The 15,827-nt window shown below is 38.9% G+C and overlaps 1 protein-coding gene across 1 annotated transcript in view; it reads right to left on the reverse strand.

Moving 5' to 3' along the window:
- The window catches only part of SNTG1 (syntrophin gamma 1), a 242,913-nt gene that overhangs the window by 100,104 nt on the left and 126,982 nt on the right, over window positions 1-15,827 (reverse strand). Inside the window, exon 11 of the mRNA XM_077808685.1 lies at window positions 4,825-4,863. Within this exon, the coding sequence (XP_077664811.1) occupies window positions 4,825-4,863 (39 nt within the window). The remainder of the gene's footprint in view (window positions 1-4,824; window positions 4,864-15,827) is intronic.

Consider the following 15,827-nt stretch of genomic DNA (forward strand, 5'->3'; position numbering starts at 1 on the left):
CATGTGCTCCACAGAGCACAAGGAGGGATGCTTTCCTGCTCCAAGAAAATGGGAAATTCTGTACCTGAGACTAAATTTCTCCCCAGTCTTCCCTTGGAGCTGCACAGTTCTCTACCATCCACAGCACAGGGCTGTCCTTTAAAGACACAGGCATTTTCTTCTTACCTGTGCTTAAGTCTCTTGATCTTTGAGGAGTTGTACAATATTTTTTTGTAATTAAGAGAAAATAAGTTTAAAAACTGAGATCATAAAAAAATTGCAGCAATGCAGATTAGTTCAGGTATTTCTTTGCAAACTGTCCGGTAGGTAGATATAAAATAGATTAAGACTTGATTTTACGTACATAGCACTTTTAACACTCAAAGTGATCCTCCAAAGTACTTTACAATAATGTAATAACTGTGCTCAGAAAGCTACTGGAATGTTCCCTTAGCTCGTCTATAAATATGATCCTCAAAAAAAGAAGGGAATACTGATCAGGTTACTATCTTCAGAAAAGCGTGATGAATCCTTGAATTACCAATTGGAGAGTATTTACAAATGGGCAGAAGAAGGGACACCTGTTTCATGATTAACATGGTACTGCCTGTGTTTTAGCATCATGTAAATAATCCAGAGTAATTTTAACGCATGAGATATAAAAAAATGTAGTATACATTTAAAATTGGGGGAAGAAACTGCTAGATTTTAATCCAATATGGGGCAAAACTAACTTTGAATCCAGCCCTTTATAATTTTCAAGGATGATTAGATTCAAAACCATGAATGCAAGCCCTCTCTCACTGGTATTAGAATGGATCTAGGATGGATAAAAAACTAGAAAAGTTTGGGTGCAGCTGAAATTTCATGAGAACAAAGGATTTTGAAAGTTTCACTCTTTAAGAAGGTGCCAGGTCTCTGAAATTTTCAGTCAAAAATTTCACTTGGCAGCACTGAATATGTTACCATTGAATCCAAACTCAGCCGCTAGCTATGATTCAGCCTTAAATCTAAACCCTAACTCCATTTTAAAACTAATTCTCATCTGAACAATATCTCAACACCCTGTTAACTTTCCAATCATGATGCACGTTCCATGTGGATCACAAATGAAAACTGAGAGTCCCAATAGCTGGTGAGGGAACATACCCAGAATTAGCAGCAAGATCTCCAGCAGCTGGGAGGCAGGTGAATTTGGCTCCCCTTGCCAAGAAGGGAGGTTGGTAGGAAGGTCTGTTTGAGATCTCTAATCCAGGAGGTCTCTGGCAGGCTGTGAGGTAGATTTCAGATTGAGATTTGTCCATTGGCAAGAAGTTACAGACTTATTAGGATGAACAACATACAGGAGGGTTGGGGTACTCATGAAGGGGTAGTGTATGAGATCAGGACCCGCAAATGGATATACACTACATGTCCTTTTACCGAGGAAAAAAAGTATATTAGTCTGCAGTGTTGTAAGGGTCAACAAAGAAGTCAGTGTTACTTTTTTGAACTCACTCTAGCCTCCTGTCTCTCTCAGGAGCTGACATTGTCAGTGCTTCATACAACAGCTGCAAAACAGTGATGAGCTCCAAGAAAAGGTGACATCTGTGTTTCCTGCCAAGGAGGAACAGGTCAAATATAGAAGCCCTTGGCTATCACCCTGAGATATTCTAACCTTCCTGCCTATCTGATAAAGGGCCTGATCCTCTTTCCACTGAAGGGATTTCCGCACAAAATGTATGAAACTGTAATTTAAATCTAGGTTTTTCTTCAATTACTTGTATTTATTTTATTAGATAGCATTAGATATGGAGAATGGATAGGGTTCCGAGAAAATAAAAATATCATTCGGTTCTAAGATTGTGCTTATTTTACAGTGGTATTTTTTTTACAGCCATCACCACACTACTGTTATATTCTCCTTCCTCAGCCTCCCCTAACTTTATTCTCCCCATTTCCCAGAACCTTCCTGACACCCAGCCCCTTAAGGACACATCCTATTCCTTTGACCCTTTTCCATCATAGAATCATAGAAGTGTAGGACTGGAAGGGACCTCAGTAGGACCTCAGCAGGCAGGAATAAATAATAACTAGACCATTCCTGAGCGGTGTTTGTCTAATATGTTTTCAAAACCTCCAGTGATGGAGATTCCACAACGCCTGTTACCATTTTGTTCCAGTGCTTAACTACCCTGACAGTTAAGTTTTTTTAACCTGAGCAGAATACAGAGAACGAAAAAGAGAGAGACAGACAGGCTGAAGGACCTGCTGAAAACATAATGTCTGACCGTAGAAGGTGAGGTTTTGGGGTCAGAGGGGCAAGCTGAAAAGAGTGTTTCTGGTGCTGCGATAAAAGCAAGTTTTTTGCTGTTTGATTCCGTCTGTGGACTTTGCACATTCTTTGTAAATAAACAGAACAGCATCAAAGAATTGCACCAATTTCTCTGCCTAACTGGAACAACCTAAGAGACCCCAAATTTTTGGCTAGCTGTTTAGCTCAAAAAGGGCTAATGCTATTTTAGCTATAGCTTTTATAAAATGATAGTCTAATATAAATATATTTAATCACTTTCAGTGACAATGACCTGTTCAATCTCCTCTCCTCCTTCTAGTTTTTACAAAGTAAAGTTCTGGCACCAACTCAGTCTCTTTAGATGAGATTCAGAGTCTATATTTAAAGAAAGTGCACATTTTGGTCCATATTTTTGCACTATGAAAAAACAAACACCTAATATATTTGCAAATTTCACTGCCAAGGGAAAATTGTGTATGAAGCTTCTATACACCCAGATCAACATAGATGAAAAAGCCAACTAATGTATGCACATCTGAAGCATTAATAATGTCTAAAATTAATAAAGTCAGTTATTTTAGTAGCTGAAATTTTAGCAAAGGAGGATATTGATGAGAAAGTAAATGCCCCCGTATGGAAAAACCAGCAATATCTTTTTGAATCTTTATATATTCAGCCAAATATTTTTGAATTTTGCAACTGATTTTGATAGCCAAATACTCATACAAGCCATTCCTTATTTGTAATAGTAAAATATAATATTCTCCATAACTTGTTTGTCAGCCGGTTTATTTGCAATAGAAGTCAGATAAAGATGTTTAAATTAGAATAGCTGATCAATATGGGCTCAGGGCAAGCATGTGTAATTTTACTCACCTGAGTAGACCTATTTGCTTCATTGGGACTTCATGTGTGTAAAGCTGTTCACATGTATTAAAGTAACCCATTTTGAGCCCTACCCTAGTTTCTGTTATTGTTTACTATATAGCACCTTACGTGTTCATGGGTTTTTAATTGGACATAAAAAATGAGGAAGCTATTTTCCTGAAAGTGTTTGCATACTAAACAAATAAAAATATACAAAGTTTGAGCTAATCACTATAGCTAAAATATGATATTGTTAAGAAAATCCCCCAAACTAATTTCCCAGTCAGAACAATTTCAGAGTTCATGGTTTCTTATTACATGGGCACATTAATAATGTACTTTCATAAAACAAACCAGTTAGTTCCTGTATCCCCATAGTTATTCAACTTCAGATAGACAATAACTCATTTTACTAAAATAAATGTGGCAATGACAAAGGTACACAAGACTGTAATTTAATTAACAGATAAATAATGTGCGGTTAATGGAACAACAAAATGGCTTGATCCTTCTCTGAAGTTCATGCTGGTGCCAGCTATATATTAGAAGACAGAAACTAGCCCTAAATCTGTGTGTTACTGGAATCTTTTCCTCACCAAACAGATATACACTATTCAATTAAGACCACACAATATTTATCTTCAGTTCAAATCAAGCCAGGAAGGACATCTGATTTTGAAATCACAGATCTCCCAAATTCCTGCATCCTCATAGATCAGTAAATTATTTTCTTTCTATATATGAAATTCTCTAATCTGTCTACCTCCTTTCAAATTGATATTTTGGCTGTCTTCCCTGAAATTCTCTATAGTAAGTCCTGAGGGAAGAATGAATTAATTGCAGACTCCTTTATAGATAGCATGCCCAACAAGCTACTCAAGTCAAGAAAGTTATTTTTAAGCCAATGAAACTCTAATGAAGAAGAACCAAATGCCATTCTAATCACTGGTGCCAGGAGGTTCAGAATAGCAGAAAGCATTGCATACGTATATACTAGCCTGCTGAACCATTATATTTATTATTTATATTTGTATTATTTTTGTTGATTGGTAATTAAAGTTGAGTGATGAATTCAGAAAAAAAATCCCGATCATTAAAACCTTAACTTGCTAGTTATCTTTTGTTTACTAAGCAATTTTGTCTTTCCTTATTTTCAGATCAGTCAGCAGCAGCCTTTATGCTACTGAATACTAAGTGATTTTACTGTAGCTGTTCTTGAAGAAGCTCAAGGTGAATTGACATCTTCAGTGAAAACAGATTTCTTATAGATACTTATGGTGCAAATACATTCTCTACTTCTGTGGATGATTAACAATCTTTTAGGAAGAGTGAGAGTGAGGGAAAATTCTTTTAAAAATCCAGGTCAGCTTTAAAAATGAAAGTGTCACCAAAGAGGAGAATTTTTCAGAATGTCTTCATTCTCAAGACACAGTATATCAGTATATAGAATATAATAATCCCACTCCTCTTTTCATTATAAAAGTAGAAACAAACGTAGATGCATTTTGGAAACAATGGACAAAATCCTTCTTTTCTTGAACACCTCAACATCCCTTCATTTCAATGATCTAGTGTAAAGGAAGCCGATTAAGAGCTAGCATCCCTATCTTCTCTGAAAAAAACAAAACAAAACAGAGCAACAAAACAATTCCAACACAGATGCTATGCAAATTATTAATTTTCCAAATGTTTCTCTTTCTTACCTGCTGGTTTACGGGAAAATTCCTGTTGATTTTTTTTATCTATAAAAATGAATAAACAATTGATTAATAAATATACTAAATAAATGCAACAATAAAAGGCATTGTGGATGACATGTGAAACACTTGTGAGATATTGTCCTCCAGATTACACTGGTGTAAATCAGGAGAAACTCCACTGAAGTTAATGGAGTGATACCAGTGTCTAACTGTTGTGAATGAAAGGAGAATTCCTTAACTCAGTATATTGGATTGAGTGAAACAATTGTCCAAGCTTATAGAAATTACAATACATGCAACTTTCTTTCTGAACTTTACAGAATCAATGGAAAACAATCTCTATTTTTAGAAATTCACAAACCTTAATTTTAAGTGTAACCTTTGTGTAATATTTATATTTGGGTAAAAATAGCTTTTGGGAAGCATCAAAATGTCTAACAACATGAGAACAGCTCTCAGTCCTTGAAGTCATTCAAGCTACATTGATCTAATAAATAGCAAATACCTACCCCTCCTAAAAACACACGTTAAAAAGTAGAGATAAGCGCACACTAAGCCCATGGAATCATGGGCAATTTAGATGTCATGGCTAGCTGCTACTTCTATTTTAGTAGCACCAAAAGCCCAAAGCACAACACTTCCAACTATGGGAGAATCTGAATGCGCAAGAGACTTAGCTGTTCCTGTAAAGAAGAGTAAATCCATCCATTCGTGTGTGTGTATACACACACACACACACACAGAATATCAGAACAAGCTTAAAGGGAGCAAATCTTGCAACTCTACCATCTGCATTCTTAGATGAAACTTTAGAATTGATTTTAGAGTTTATTTTTCTCTCTCCTAAACCATCTTACTGCCAATTGTCTCTGTGTCTTAGAGGAAATGAGAAAAATGCAATTCAAACATTAAAGGATAAACCATATTGTCAACTAGACATCAACGGCAAAGCCATCCAGGTCCCCAAACCAGAACATAACATTTACACTACTCCAATGTAATGCATGACATTTTATGGGAATGAATCACTAGAGAACGTGTTTCCGCCAAAGTTTATAATCTCATCTAAATAAACATCCACACATAAAGCTGAAAGAAGCACTTCAGTGGGTAAACTTAAAAAAGAAAAAAGTACTTTACCACAGTATCAACCCCCTCACCAGTTTATCAAGCGGATATTAAACACTCTGCAAGTCTTGAACAGGCAGTTCCCACAGCTTTGTTATCAAAGCATATTTAACACTGTCAAAAATTTGCCAGCAGCTGCTCAGTTTATTTTTGGTTCACCCTGACTCCAAAATGTCATGAGTCTCAAAGCAAAGGCTCCCCACAAAAGTCTTGGTATCCTCTGTCTTCTGGGTTCATCCTTATTCAGGGAAAGAGAGTTGGAAGAGGAATATTCCAGCTGTTCCAAAATATTCAATACAATTATTGGACACTTATATTAAACATAAGCTTCATCTACACTTACTGCAGTGAGTAGAGTACAGACCCTAGATCCCCAGTTAGCATGGATATAAATAGCAGTGTAGATGGTCAGACATGGCTTAGGTGAGTAGAAGAGAGTGCCCTACACACCTGAACCCACAGGGTGCATACCCTACACGGCTCCTACATGCCCTAGCAGTGCCTCCCATATCTACACTGCTGTTTTTAGCAGTGTGGTGTCCTGCTGCATCCCTGATGTCAGAGACTTTACATACCACAGTGAAAGGTTCCAGCAGTGGGGAAAGGTTGTGGGGAAGGGGGGACGCAGTGGAGGAAAGTTCTAGCAGGGGGAGGCAGTGATGAAAGGTGCAAGCAACAGCCAGAGCGTTTCCCCACTGCCTCCCCCCTACTAGAGCCTTTCACTGTGGCATGTAGCTACACATATAGTGTCTGTACTCTACATGCCACTGTATGTGTAGGCATAGCCATATAACAGATGATGTACAAAGATTTTGAGCCTTATGGGTTTTGTTCCTAAATTCAACTTCTATAGAATAACCCCCTGTCATAAATATAAAGGGAAGGGTAAACACATTTAAATCCCTCCTGGCCAGAGGAAAAACCCTTTCACCTGTAAAGGGTTAAGAAGCTAAGATAACCTCGCTGGCACCTGACCAAAATGACCAATGAGGAGACAAGATACTTTCAAAGCTGGAGTGGGGGAAAAACAAAGGGTTCTCTCTGTCTGTGTGATGCTTTTGCTGGGACCAGAGCAGGAATGCAAAACTCCTGTAAAGAATTAGTAAGCAATCTAGTTAGATGTGCATTAGATTCTGCTTTGTTTAAATGGCTGATAAAATAAGTTGTGCTGAACGGAATGTATATTCCTGTTTTTGTATCTTTTTGTAACTTAAGGTTTTGCCTAGAGGGATTCTCTATGTTTTGAATCTGATTACCCTGTAAGGTATTTACCATCCTGATTTTACAGAGTGATACTTTTAGTTTTTTGTTCAATTAAAATTCTTCTTTTAAGAACCTGGATTGCTTTTTCATTGTTCTTAAGATCCAAGGGTTTGGGTCTGTGTTCACCTATGCAAATTGGTGAGGATTTTTATCAAGCCTTCCCCAGGAAAGGGGGTGTAGTGGTTGGGGGGATATTTTGGGGGAAGACGTTTCCAAGTGGGCACTTCCCCTGTTCTTTGTGTAACACTTTGGTGGCAGCTTTTAACCTAAGCTGGTAAGAATAAGCTTAGGGGGTCTTTCATGCAGGTCCCCACATCTGTACCCTAGAGTTCAGAGTGGGAAGGGAAACCTGACACCCACAATAACAGTGTTCGTCACTACCTGTAGGTACCATTAAAGTCTTGCCATAATTAGGGCCCTACCAAATTCACGGCCATGAAAAACAAGTCACGGACTGTGAAATCTGGTCTCCCTCTGCGAAATCTGATATTTTGTGTGCTTTTACCCTAGACTGTACAGATTTGACAGGGGAGACCAGCGTTTTTCAAATTGGGGGTTCTGGCCCAAAAGGAAGTTGCAAGGTTGTTTTAGGGAGGCCACTGTATTTTATGGGGCCACCCTCACTTCTGTGTTGCCTTCAGAGCTGGAGAACGGCAGCTGTTGGCTGCCAGCAGCAGCACGGAAGGAAGGGTGGCAATAACATGCCATGCCATCCTTCTGCGTGGCTGTTGGCAGTGGCTCTGCCTCTAGAGCTGGGCTCCCAGCCACCAACTGCCACTCTCCAGCTGCCCACCTCTGAAGGTAACGCCACCACACCAGCAGCGCAGAAGTAAGGATAGCAGTACTGCAACTCCCCATCCAATAACATGGCGACCCCCACAACTCCTTTTTGGCTGCAGGCCTGTAAAATTTCTGTGTAAATGTTTGGGCTCAGACTGGAGCCTGAGTTGTGGGACCCTGAGAGGTGGGCGGGTCCCAGAGCCCAGGCTCCAGCCCAAGCCCAAATATCTACACAGCAATGTTAGTCCCAAAGCCCAAGCCCCATAAGCCCAAATCAGCTAACCTGGGCCTGCCACGCCCATGCTTTTATTCTGGTGTAGACATATCCTTACGTGCTTCAGGCCAGATTTTTTTAAAGGATTTAGGCATTGCTCAGCTGAGCTATGCCTAACCCCTAGATCGCCCTCTGCATCAAGAAGTTTTCAGCCCCAAATTTAGCCTCCCTATAGAGTATGTGAGGATAGTTAAGCACCTAAGAAAGGGATTTTCAGAACCTGGTGAGCTGAGTTGGGAACCATCTAAGCTAGCCAACTGTTGCTGATTAGGTGCACGTGGCTGACAGGACAGAGAGAGATGCCTCCCTTTGCTCAGGATCCTCAGCCATGAACACCTTCTGGGATTTAGGCCCTTGAGCCAGGTCAGACACTTTAATTAGCCCATGTCATAGCAGCCAAAATTACTTTTCTTTCTCTCTCACACTCATTCTGTTTCCCTTTGCCCCTGGTTGTCTTGTGTGTGTGCTGTGCTGCCCCTCCCTATCAGTGGTCTGCATCTGACCTTCCTCATGCAAGAACTCACCACAGGCATGGGAACCAGGGGTGCCTGAGCTGAGTCTTTGAAAATATCAGTGGAGCCAACACAGTGGATTTAGTAATCTATCTGCCTGCTAATGTGCCTAAACTGCTTTAAAGAAATCTGAACCTTAGGCTCTTAAATCCTGGGACTTAGACATTTTTGAAAATGTTTACCATTAGCCTGGAAGAAAATGTAAAAAAGATAAACAACCTACCAAAACTTTACACTAAATTGATCTTAACTCCTTGACAAATGTAACAAACACAGGAACAAAGCAAACGTGGCCAAGTAATTTATTGATCTGGAGTAATTTGGAGAGATTTTCAGAGGCACAAAGGGGATTTAGGCATCTAACTTCCATTGAAAGTCAACAGGAAGTGGGTACCTAAATCCCCTTTTGTGACTTTGAGAATATTCCAGTTAAATAAGAAACTGCTTACTGCAAATGTCAACTATTTAATTAAAGTTCCTGCATTTTAATTAAAGTTTCTGATGGTCAAACGTGCAAACGTGATGGTCACAGGGCCTAATAACATCAGCCACACTATCAGAGGCTCGTTCACCTGCACATCCACCAATGTGATATATGCCAGCAATGCCCCTCTGCCATGTACATTGATCAAACTGGACAGTCTCTACGTAAAAGAATAAATGGACACAAATCAGATGTCAAGAATTATAACATTCATAAACCAGTCGGAGAACACTTCAATCTCTCGGTCACAAGATTACAGACATGAAAGTTGCGATATTACAACAAAAAAACTTCAAATCCAGACTCCAGCGAGAAACTGTTGAATTGGAATTCATTTGCAAATTGATACAATTAACTTAGGCTTGAATAGAGACTGGGAGTGGCTAAGTCATTATGCAAGGTAACCTATTTCCCCTTGTTTTTTCCTACCCCCCCTCCTCAGACGTTCTTGTTAAACCCTGGATTTGTGCTGGAAATGGCCCACCTTGATTATCATACACATTGTAAGGAGAGTGATCACTTTAGATAAGCTATTACCAGCAGGACAGTGGGGTGGGGGGAGGTATTTTTTCATGCTTTGTGTGTATAAAAAGATCTTCTACACTTTCCACAGTATGCATCCGATGAAGTGAGCTGTAGCTCACGAAAGCTTATGCTCAAATAAATTGGTTAGTCTCTAAGGTGCCACAAGTACTCCTTTTCTTTTTCCCAAATGTCTGTTATTCTTGTAAAGAGATGCTGGAAGGCCCTGAAATAATCTATCATGGGTGTGTTAGATGTAATCATGGCCTTGTCAGTTGATGATTATATGGCATGAGGAATAGGCTGATCCTCATATTCCTCCATGAGGTCTTCCTCCTCGCTAAGACATTCTTGTTCATCAAACTGAAGGAGCTCCTGAAGGGATGATTGGGACTTCCTAGTAGAAACTGCAGGAGGAAATGACCTTATTCTGAAGTTGTCAGATATGGAGCAGATGGCATAGGCTGAGGTTTCATGGAAACCATTAGGGCCAGGCCTGTGCCCCATAAGGGAGGGGGAAATGGTGTCACAAAGGTGGGAACCAAGAACTGTGTGATCACTCTGGACCATGGGATCTGTGGAAAGAGGGACTTTATCCATGGGCACTCCCAGAAATCAGTCTGGGGGGGGGGGGAGACCTCCTAAAAGAAGGGTGCCTACTACCATGCAGAGTAGAGAATGAAGATGAAAAGAACTCTTCCAGTGGAGAAGAGCCCTGAGGTGTAGAAAGAGGAACAGCCATAGATGTTATAGTACCAGAGACAGGTACTGGTACAATTGAGGTTGAGTAGAAAGATATTTTTATCTTTGGTACCCATGGGGGCTGGGCTGCTGTGGGGTTCCCTCATCCCCATGGTAGCTGAAAGCTGAGTTGGTGGGGGGAAGGCTGGGAGCTCCAGCCCCAGGGCAGAAAATGTCATGGAGGTTCATGGAAGTCACAGATTCTGTGACCTCCGTGACATAATCATAGCCTTAATCATAATAAACGTGTTTGTACTATAAGTACCACTGTATGTCAGGATGCCTGAGTTTCTATACTTGACATAAACGGAAATACCAGCAGTTACACCCGATAGTATCCACATTATTGGATGTACCATATCAGAAAGCTACCCTGACTGTTTCTGGAAGCGACAAACACATTATGTTTGATTCACTCAGAAGATGTGCTAAGAGGACAGCCAATGCTATGAGTTGCAAACAAATGAAAAAAAAAATACTAGATTAACCTTGGAAAGAAGTACAGTTAGTGTCAAGACAATACCTTGGACAGATGAAATGGAATAATTGTAGTTTATATCATAATCTGGTAGCTTAGTTACTAAAGGTATCAATCATTTTGACTGGAAAGAAGCAGGCAAAGGCAACACAGCAAAACATCACCTCACAGTGTGTGTAATATATTCCTCGAGTATCCAAACTTGTAATTTAAAGCGGTTTTACTACATGCCTAAAAAAACCAGTATACAATGAAAATTTATGTAAATGATTTGTAGATGAGCTACATTCCTTTTAGCTTTTGATGAAGAAAATTATATAGACACTTGAGTCAAGATGCAGTACACACAGCAACTTCCAATCCAACCAGCTTCACTTCATGCGTGAGGGCCTCTTATTTGAAATAGGATTCTGCTTTACATATGTTCAAATTATGTACACTACACTATCCCTATCCATGGATACTTTCATTAACCTACACAGCAGCTGCAGCACCATTCTCTAGAGAAACTAGTTTCTGGGGGCAGTAAGAGGCCCCTCATAAATACTTTGTTATTTTTTTATTTGAATTCCAAAAGCTCAATATTATGTCTAAAAATGTAAGGAAAAATTCCCATCAAAATTTGACCTTATATTCAATGGCATGATATTTTACCTAGTTGGTTGTTATACTCTTCTATTATTGGAATGAAAGTCCATGACCCAAGTTCAGTTTAGAACATCTAACAGTTCTAAACTCTCATAGTAAGAATATGATGCAGCTTGTCTAGAGGTTAGAGCAAAAAGATTTGGCACTGGGAGTCTGTAGGTCTGTTCCCCAGTTTGCCACTGATTAACTGTGTAACCTTAATCAAGTCATTTAATCACTCAGTTTCATTTTCCTCATTTGTAAAATGACAATAATAACTTACCCACCTTTGTAATGGATATGAAAGCTCCCAAGGATGAAAAACGCTATGAAAATGCCAAATATTCTTCTTCTTATTTAATGATTATGTTAGGATTAAGAAATGTCACTGATCAAATTTGTTTTAGTCGTCTTTGAAGCTGGGGCCAATATTTTTTTAAAAATGTAAATATATATGCCACATTTTTACAATTACTTTGTGATACAGATTACTATTTAATCTGTTATAGTACTTTTGTTTTTAATATAAACTGGTTTACAGGGTAGCAACAGATATTTACATAGACACATATGAGAGCTGGAGGACTGTGTCTTGAAAATTATCTTCTATATTATACATTTTCTTCATGAGTTTGTAGCTCCAGACTAAAGAGGGGTGGAGGGTCATGCTGCAAAAATCACTTCTATATTTGAAAAAAGAAAAGGAGTACTTGTGGCACCTTAGAGACTAACCAATTTATTTGAGCATGAGCTTTCGTGAGCCACAGCTCACTTCATCAGATGCATACCGTGGAAACTGCAGCAGACTTTATATATACACAGAGAATATGAAACAATACCTCCTCCCACCCCACTGTCCTGCTGGTAATTACCAGCAGGACAGTGGGGTGGGAGGAGGTATTGTTTCATATTCTCTGTGTATATATAAAGTCTGCTGCAGTTTCCACGGTATGCATCTGATGAAGTGAGCTGTGGCTCACGAAAGCTCATGCTCAAATAAATTGGTTAGTCTCTAAGGTGCCACAAGTACTCCTTTTCTTTTTGCGAATACAGACTAACACGGCTGTTACTCTGAAACCTGTCAAAAAAATTCTATATTTGAATGTCCCCCACATACAGGGTTGGTCTGATGCAGGATTTTGGGGAGAGAAGTTGGCAATTGAAAACATCTAAGGGATTAGGATCTTATGGGTATCCCTCCTGCATTCTGTTTAGAATAATTGATGCTTTCATGACTGCATGGAATTAAATAAAAAACTAACAGCTGGCTCACATTCTCTTGCTTATACCCACACACCTTTATTTGCTTTCAGGGGCTTGTTTGCTATTACAGAATCCATGGTAAACTGAGTACAAGCTTTGGCCAAATGTCTTTAGTAAACTGAGTAAAATGACCTTACTTCAAATTCTTTTAAAAATGCAGTAGCAGACGTTTAAGCATACAGGTTTGGACTATGACATTGACCAGCTTTATATTCAGTGTGTTCAGGCTTGCAAGTTCAGGAGTTTTCATTTTGGTAAATCAATGACATTTGACAGTTCGGCATCAATGTTTTATAATCAATCAATGTTTTATAAGACAGAAGGCAATAGAAGGAAATACATTAAAAAAGAGAAGTATTTTACACAATAATATAAAATATAGGCCAATGAAACTCCACTTCCTGACTGAACTTGATACTCTGTAGGAATTCGGCTGGTGATTTTTAAAATATATGTAACACTTATGCAGAGGTGCCTGGGTGTACGAGAGATTGTGCTGCTAAACTCCAATACATTTGGCAATTGCCATTGGCATAGACAAATGTCTGTATCTGAGGCAACAAGGTTAAAGAGTTTTTCTGTAGGCGTGAGTGGTAACATAAGAAATCCCATCTGGGCTTGCTGCATTTGGCATTTGAGTGAATCACAGCCACCTTTTGCTTCCTTATCCAGCCATGAGAGTGTCATTTCAGAGGAGAATTCTTCCTAAGAAGGAAATCTTTGCACTACCTTAATGAGAAGAGACTGTGATTCCCCTTAGTTGGCTTGTTTTTTAAATAAAAAAAAGTTACTAAACTCTTAGCTTCAGATGCCTTGAATCTAGTTCCCTCCTTAAAGGTTTAGTGTCCTTTCTGGCAGCTGTACCTCTCCTCTCATCTAGCTAGCTTACCGGCTAGCCTCCTAGTGACCATGGCAGAAGGGGCATACGCACCCCATGATAAGCTCCCAATTTAGGATGGGTAAAGAGAAGGTATTTCAGAAAAGGAGTTCAGAGTCAGATGCTGTACGAGATGATTGCCTATAGGGATTTTAAAAAGTTGCAAACTTTTTAAAAAAAAAATCAGGAGAATATCTTTCCACTCTCCTTTTTATTCAAATATGGCAAAATTGTTTGGCTCAAACTTCTCAAAGTTCAGCTTCATGCATAGAGAAAGAATGAATTTTTTCAGCTCACTAGACAAATGTTGGAAAGTTATAAGTGATTTAAAACAGGGCATTAGAATGAATGTGTTTATGCAGCCTTACCTATAGTGGTCTCTACAACTTTATTCTCTGGGGCCCTCATTCTGCAAAGCATTTAAGCAGGTAATGGAATTAAAAATGGAATGAATTCCCACTGACTTCGAGAGACTTATCCATGTCCTTAAGTACTTTGCCAGATAGTCATGGACATAAGTAGATAGCTAAAGTTAAGCATCTGATTAAGTGTTTTGTTGCACTGTATAATATATTTTACTTCTAAGAGTAACAAAGTCCTTTGCAAATGTGGAAATGCTAATTGGGAAAATTCCAATGAAACTTGTTGTTGTAGAAATTTGCCAGTTCGTTGCAATTGAAATGTTTCAGAGAGGGGTAGATTTTAAAGTTCTGATGAAAGCTTGTCTACCCAATACGTCTATCCACCCTCCCAGCTCCTCAACAATCCAGGCTGATATGGTGCAGAGAGCCCAGAAGCCTTAGGAGTCTACCCCCCCAGTCTCACAGTTCCTTTGCATCCTGGATTCCTAGGGTTTCAAAGGTGCAAGGTGCCTAGCTCCATGACAAGCTGCCAGGTGGACTGCCCCAAAGATAGGGCTCCATACCCTTTTGTGGGGAATTTTGGAATCTGGTTTTCATTCTGAATCAGAATTAAACCAAATGCCATAATATTGAAATTCTCCATGAAATGGATTACCCTTCTATGCACAGATCTAGTGGTAAAGAATATTATACCCATGATGGAAACTAGAGCAACAAGGGTTACGTGACTTGTGCAAGGTCACACAGATTGTCAGTGATAGAACAAAGAATGAAAACAAAATCTCAGCTCCAAGTCTCCTGCACTTACCACTAGAGTGCTTTGTCTCCTTATATTCCTATATCAATTTGGAGCTGAACTTTTCAGCTCAGCAATAGATAATTTTTATATTTACAAATGTTACAACAATCCAGATGAAGCATGCTCTTACAAGTAATGACCAGGTTCAACTCCTCTGGCCCTCATTAATGGCTAGGAAAAAATGTTAAGGAGGTAATTATTGGTTAGTAGCATGTGTTTAATTTTTTTTTAATTCTTTTTATATGCTTTTACTCATTGTCTCTTTTGGCATGTTTAATTATTTTTTTCTTTCAAATAATTTTGTTGCATTCCACGTACATTTTAAGTGATATATGCAAAGGTTTGGATACAACTTCCACATGATGAAGTAAACAATACTGTTGAAATTTTGATCAGCACTAAAAAGAAAAAAACCTTTAAATTGACATTCAGATGCTCAATATAGAAATTGTCTGTTTACAGTATTTCCTAAGAGAAATTTGAAGATAGCTAGAAGAAATATTTGTCCTTTATTGTGCTGCAGTACACCTCACCTATCACTGCCAATTGTTCCACAAATTTTAATGAAATATACAGATTAATACAAGGCCAGATTCTGTCACTCTTACACACATTGTTCTGTGAGCAGTCCTACTGAAATCATGTTCCTTTTACCTATACCATCTTTACTGTAGTGGTCCATTAAATGGCAGCTACTGTTCTTTAAATTATTACTCAGTGGAAGAAAGGGTAGCAGAATCTGACTATATATTACTTACCATATTATTTTTGTTACATATATTGTAGGGTCAGTGTTGTGCCATCATAGTAAGGATTGTACTTGGTTCTGCCACTAAACCCAAAGTTCAAGGTCTTTGTTCTATATGAAAAACGCAGTGTATCTTCCCCCTATTTTC

This window comes from Eretmochelys imbricata, chromosome 2 (assembly GCF_965152235.1).
Source record: "Eretmochelys imbricata isolate rEreImb1 chromosome 2, rEreImb1.hap1, whole genome shotgun sequence".
Classification (NCBI taxonomy): domain Eukaryota; kingdom Metazoa; phylum Chordata; order Testudines; family Cheloniidae; genus Eretmochelys; species Eretmochelys imbricata.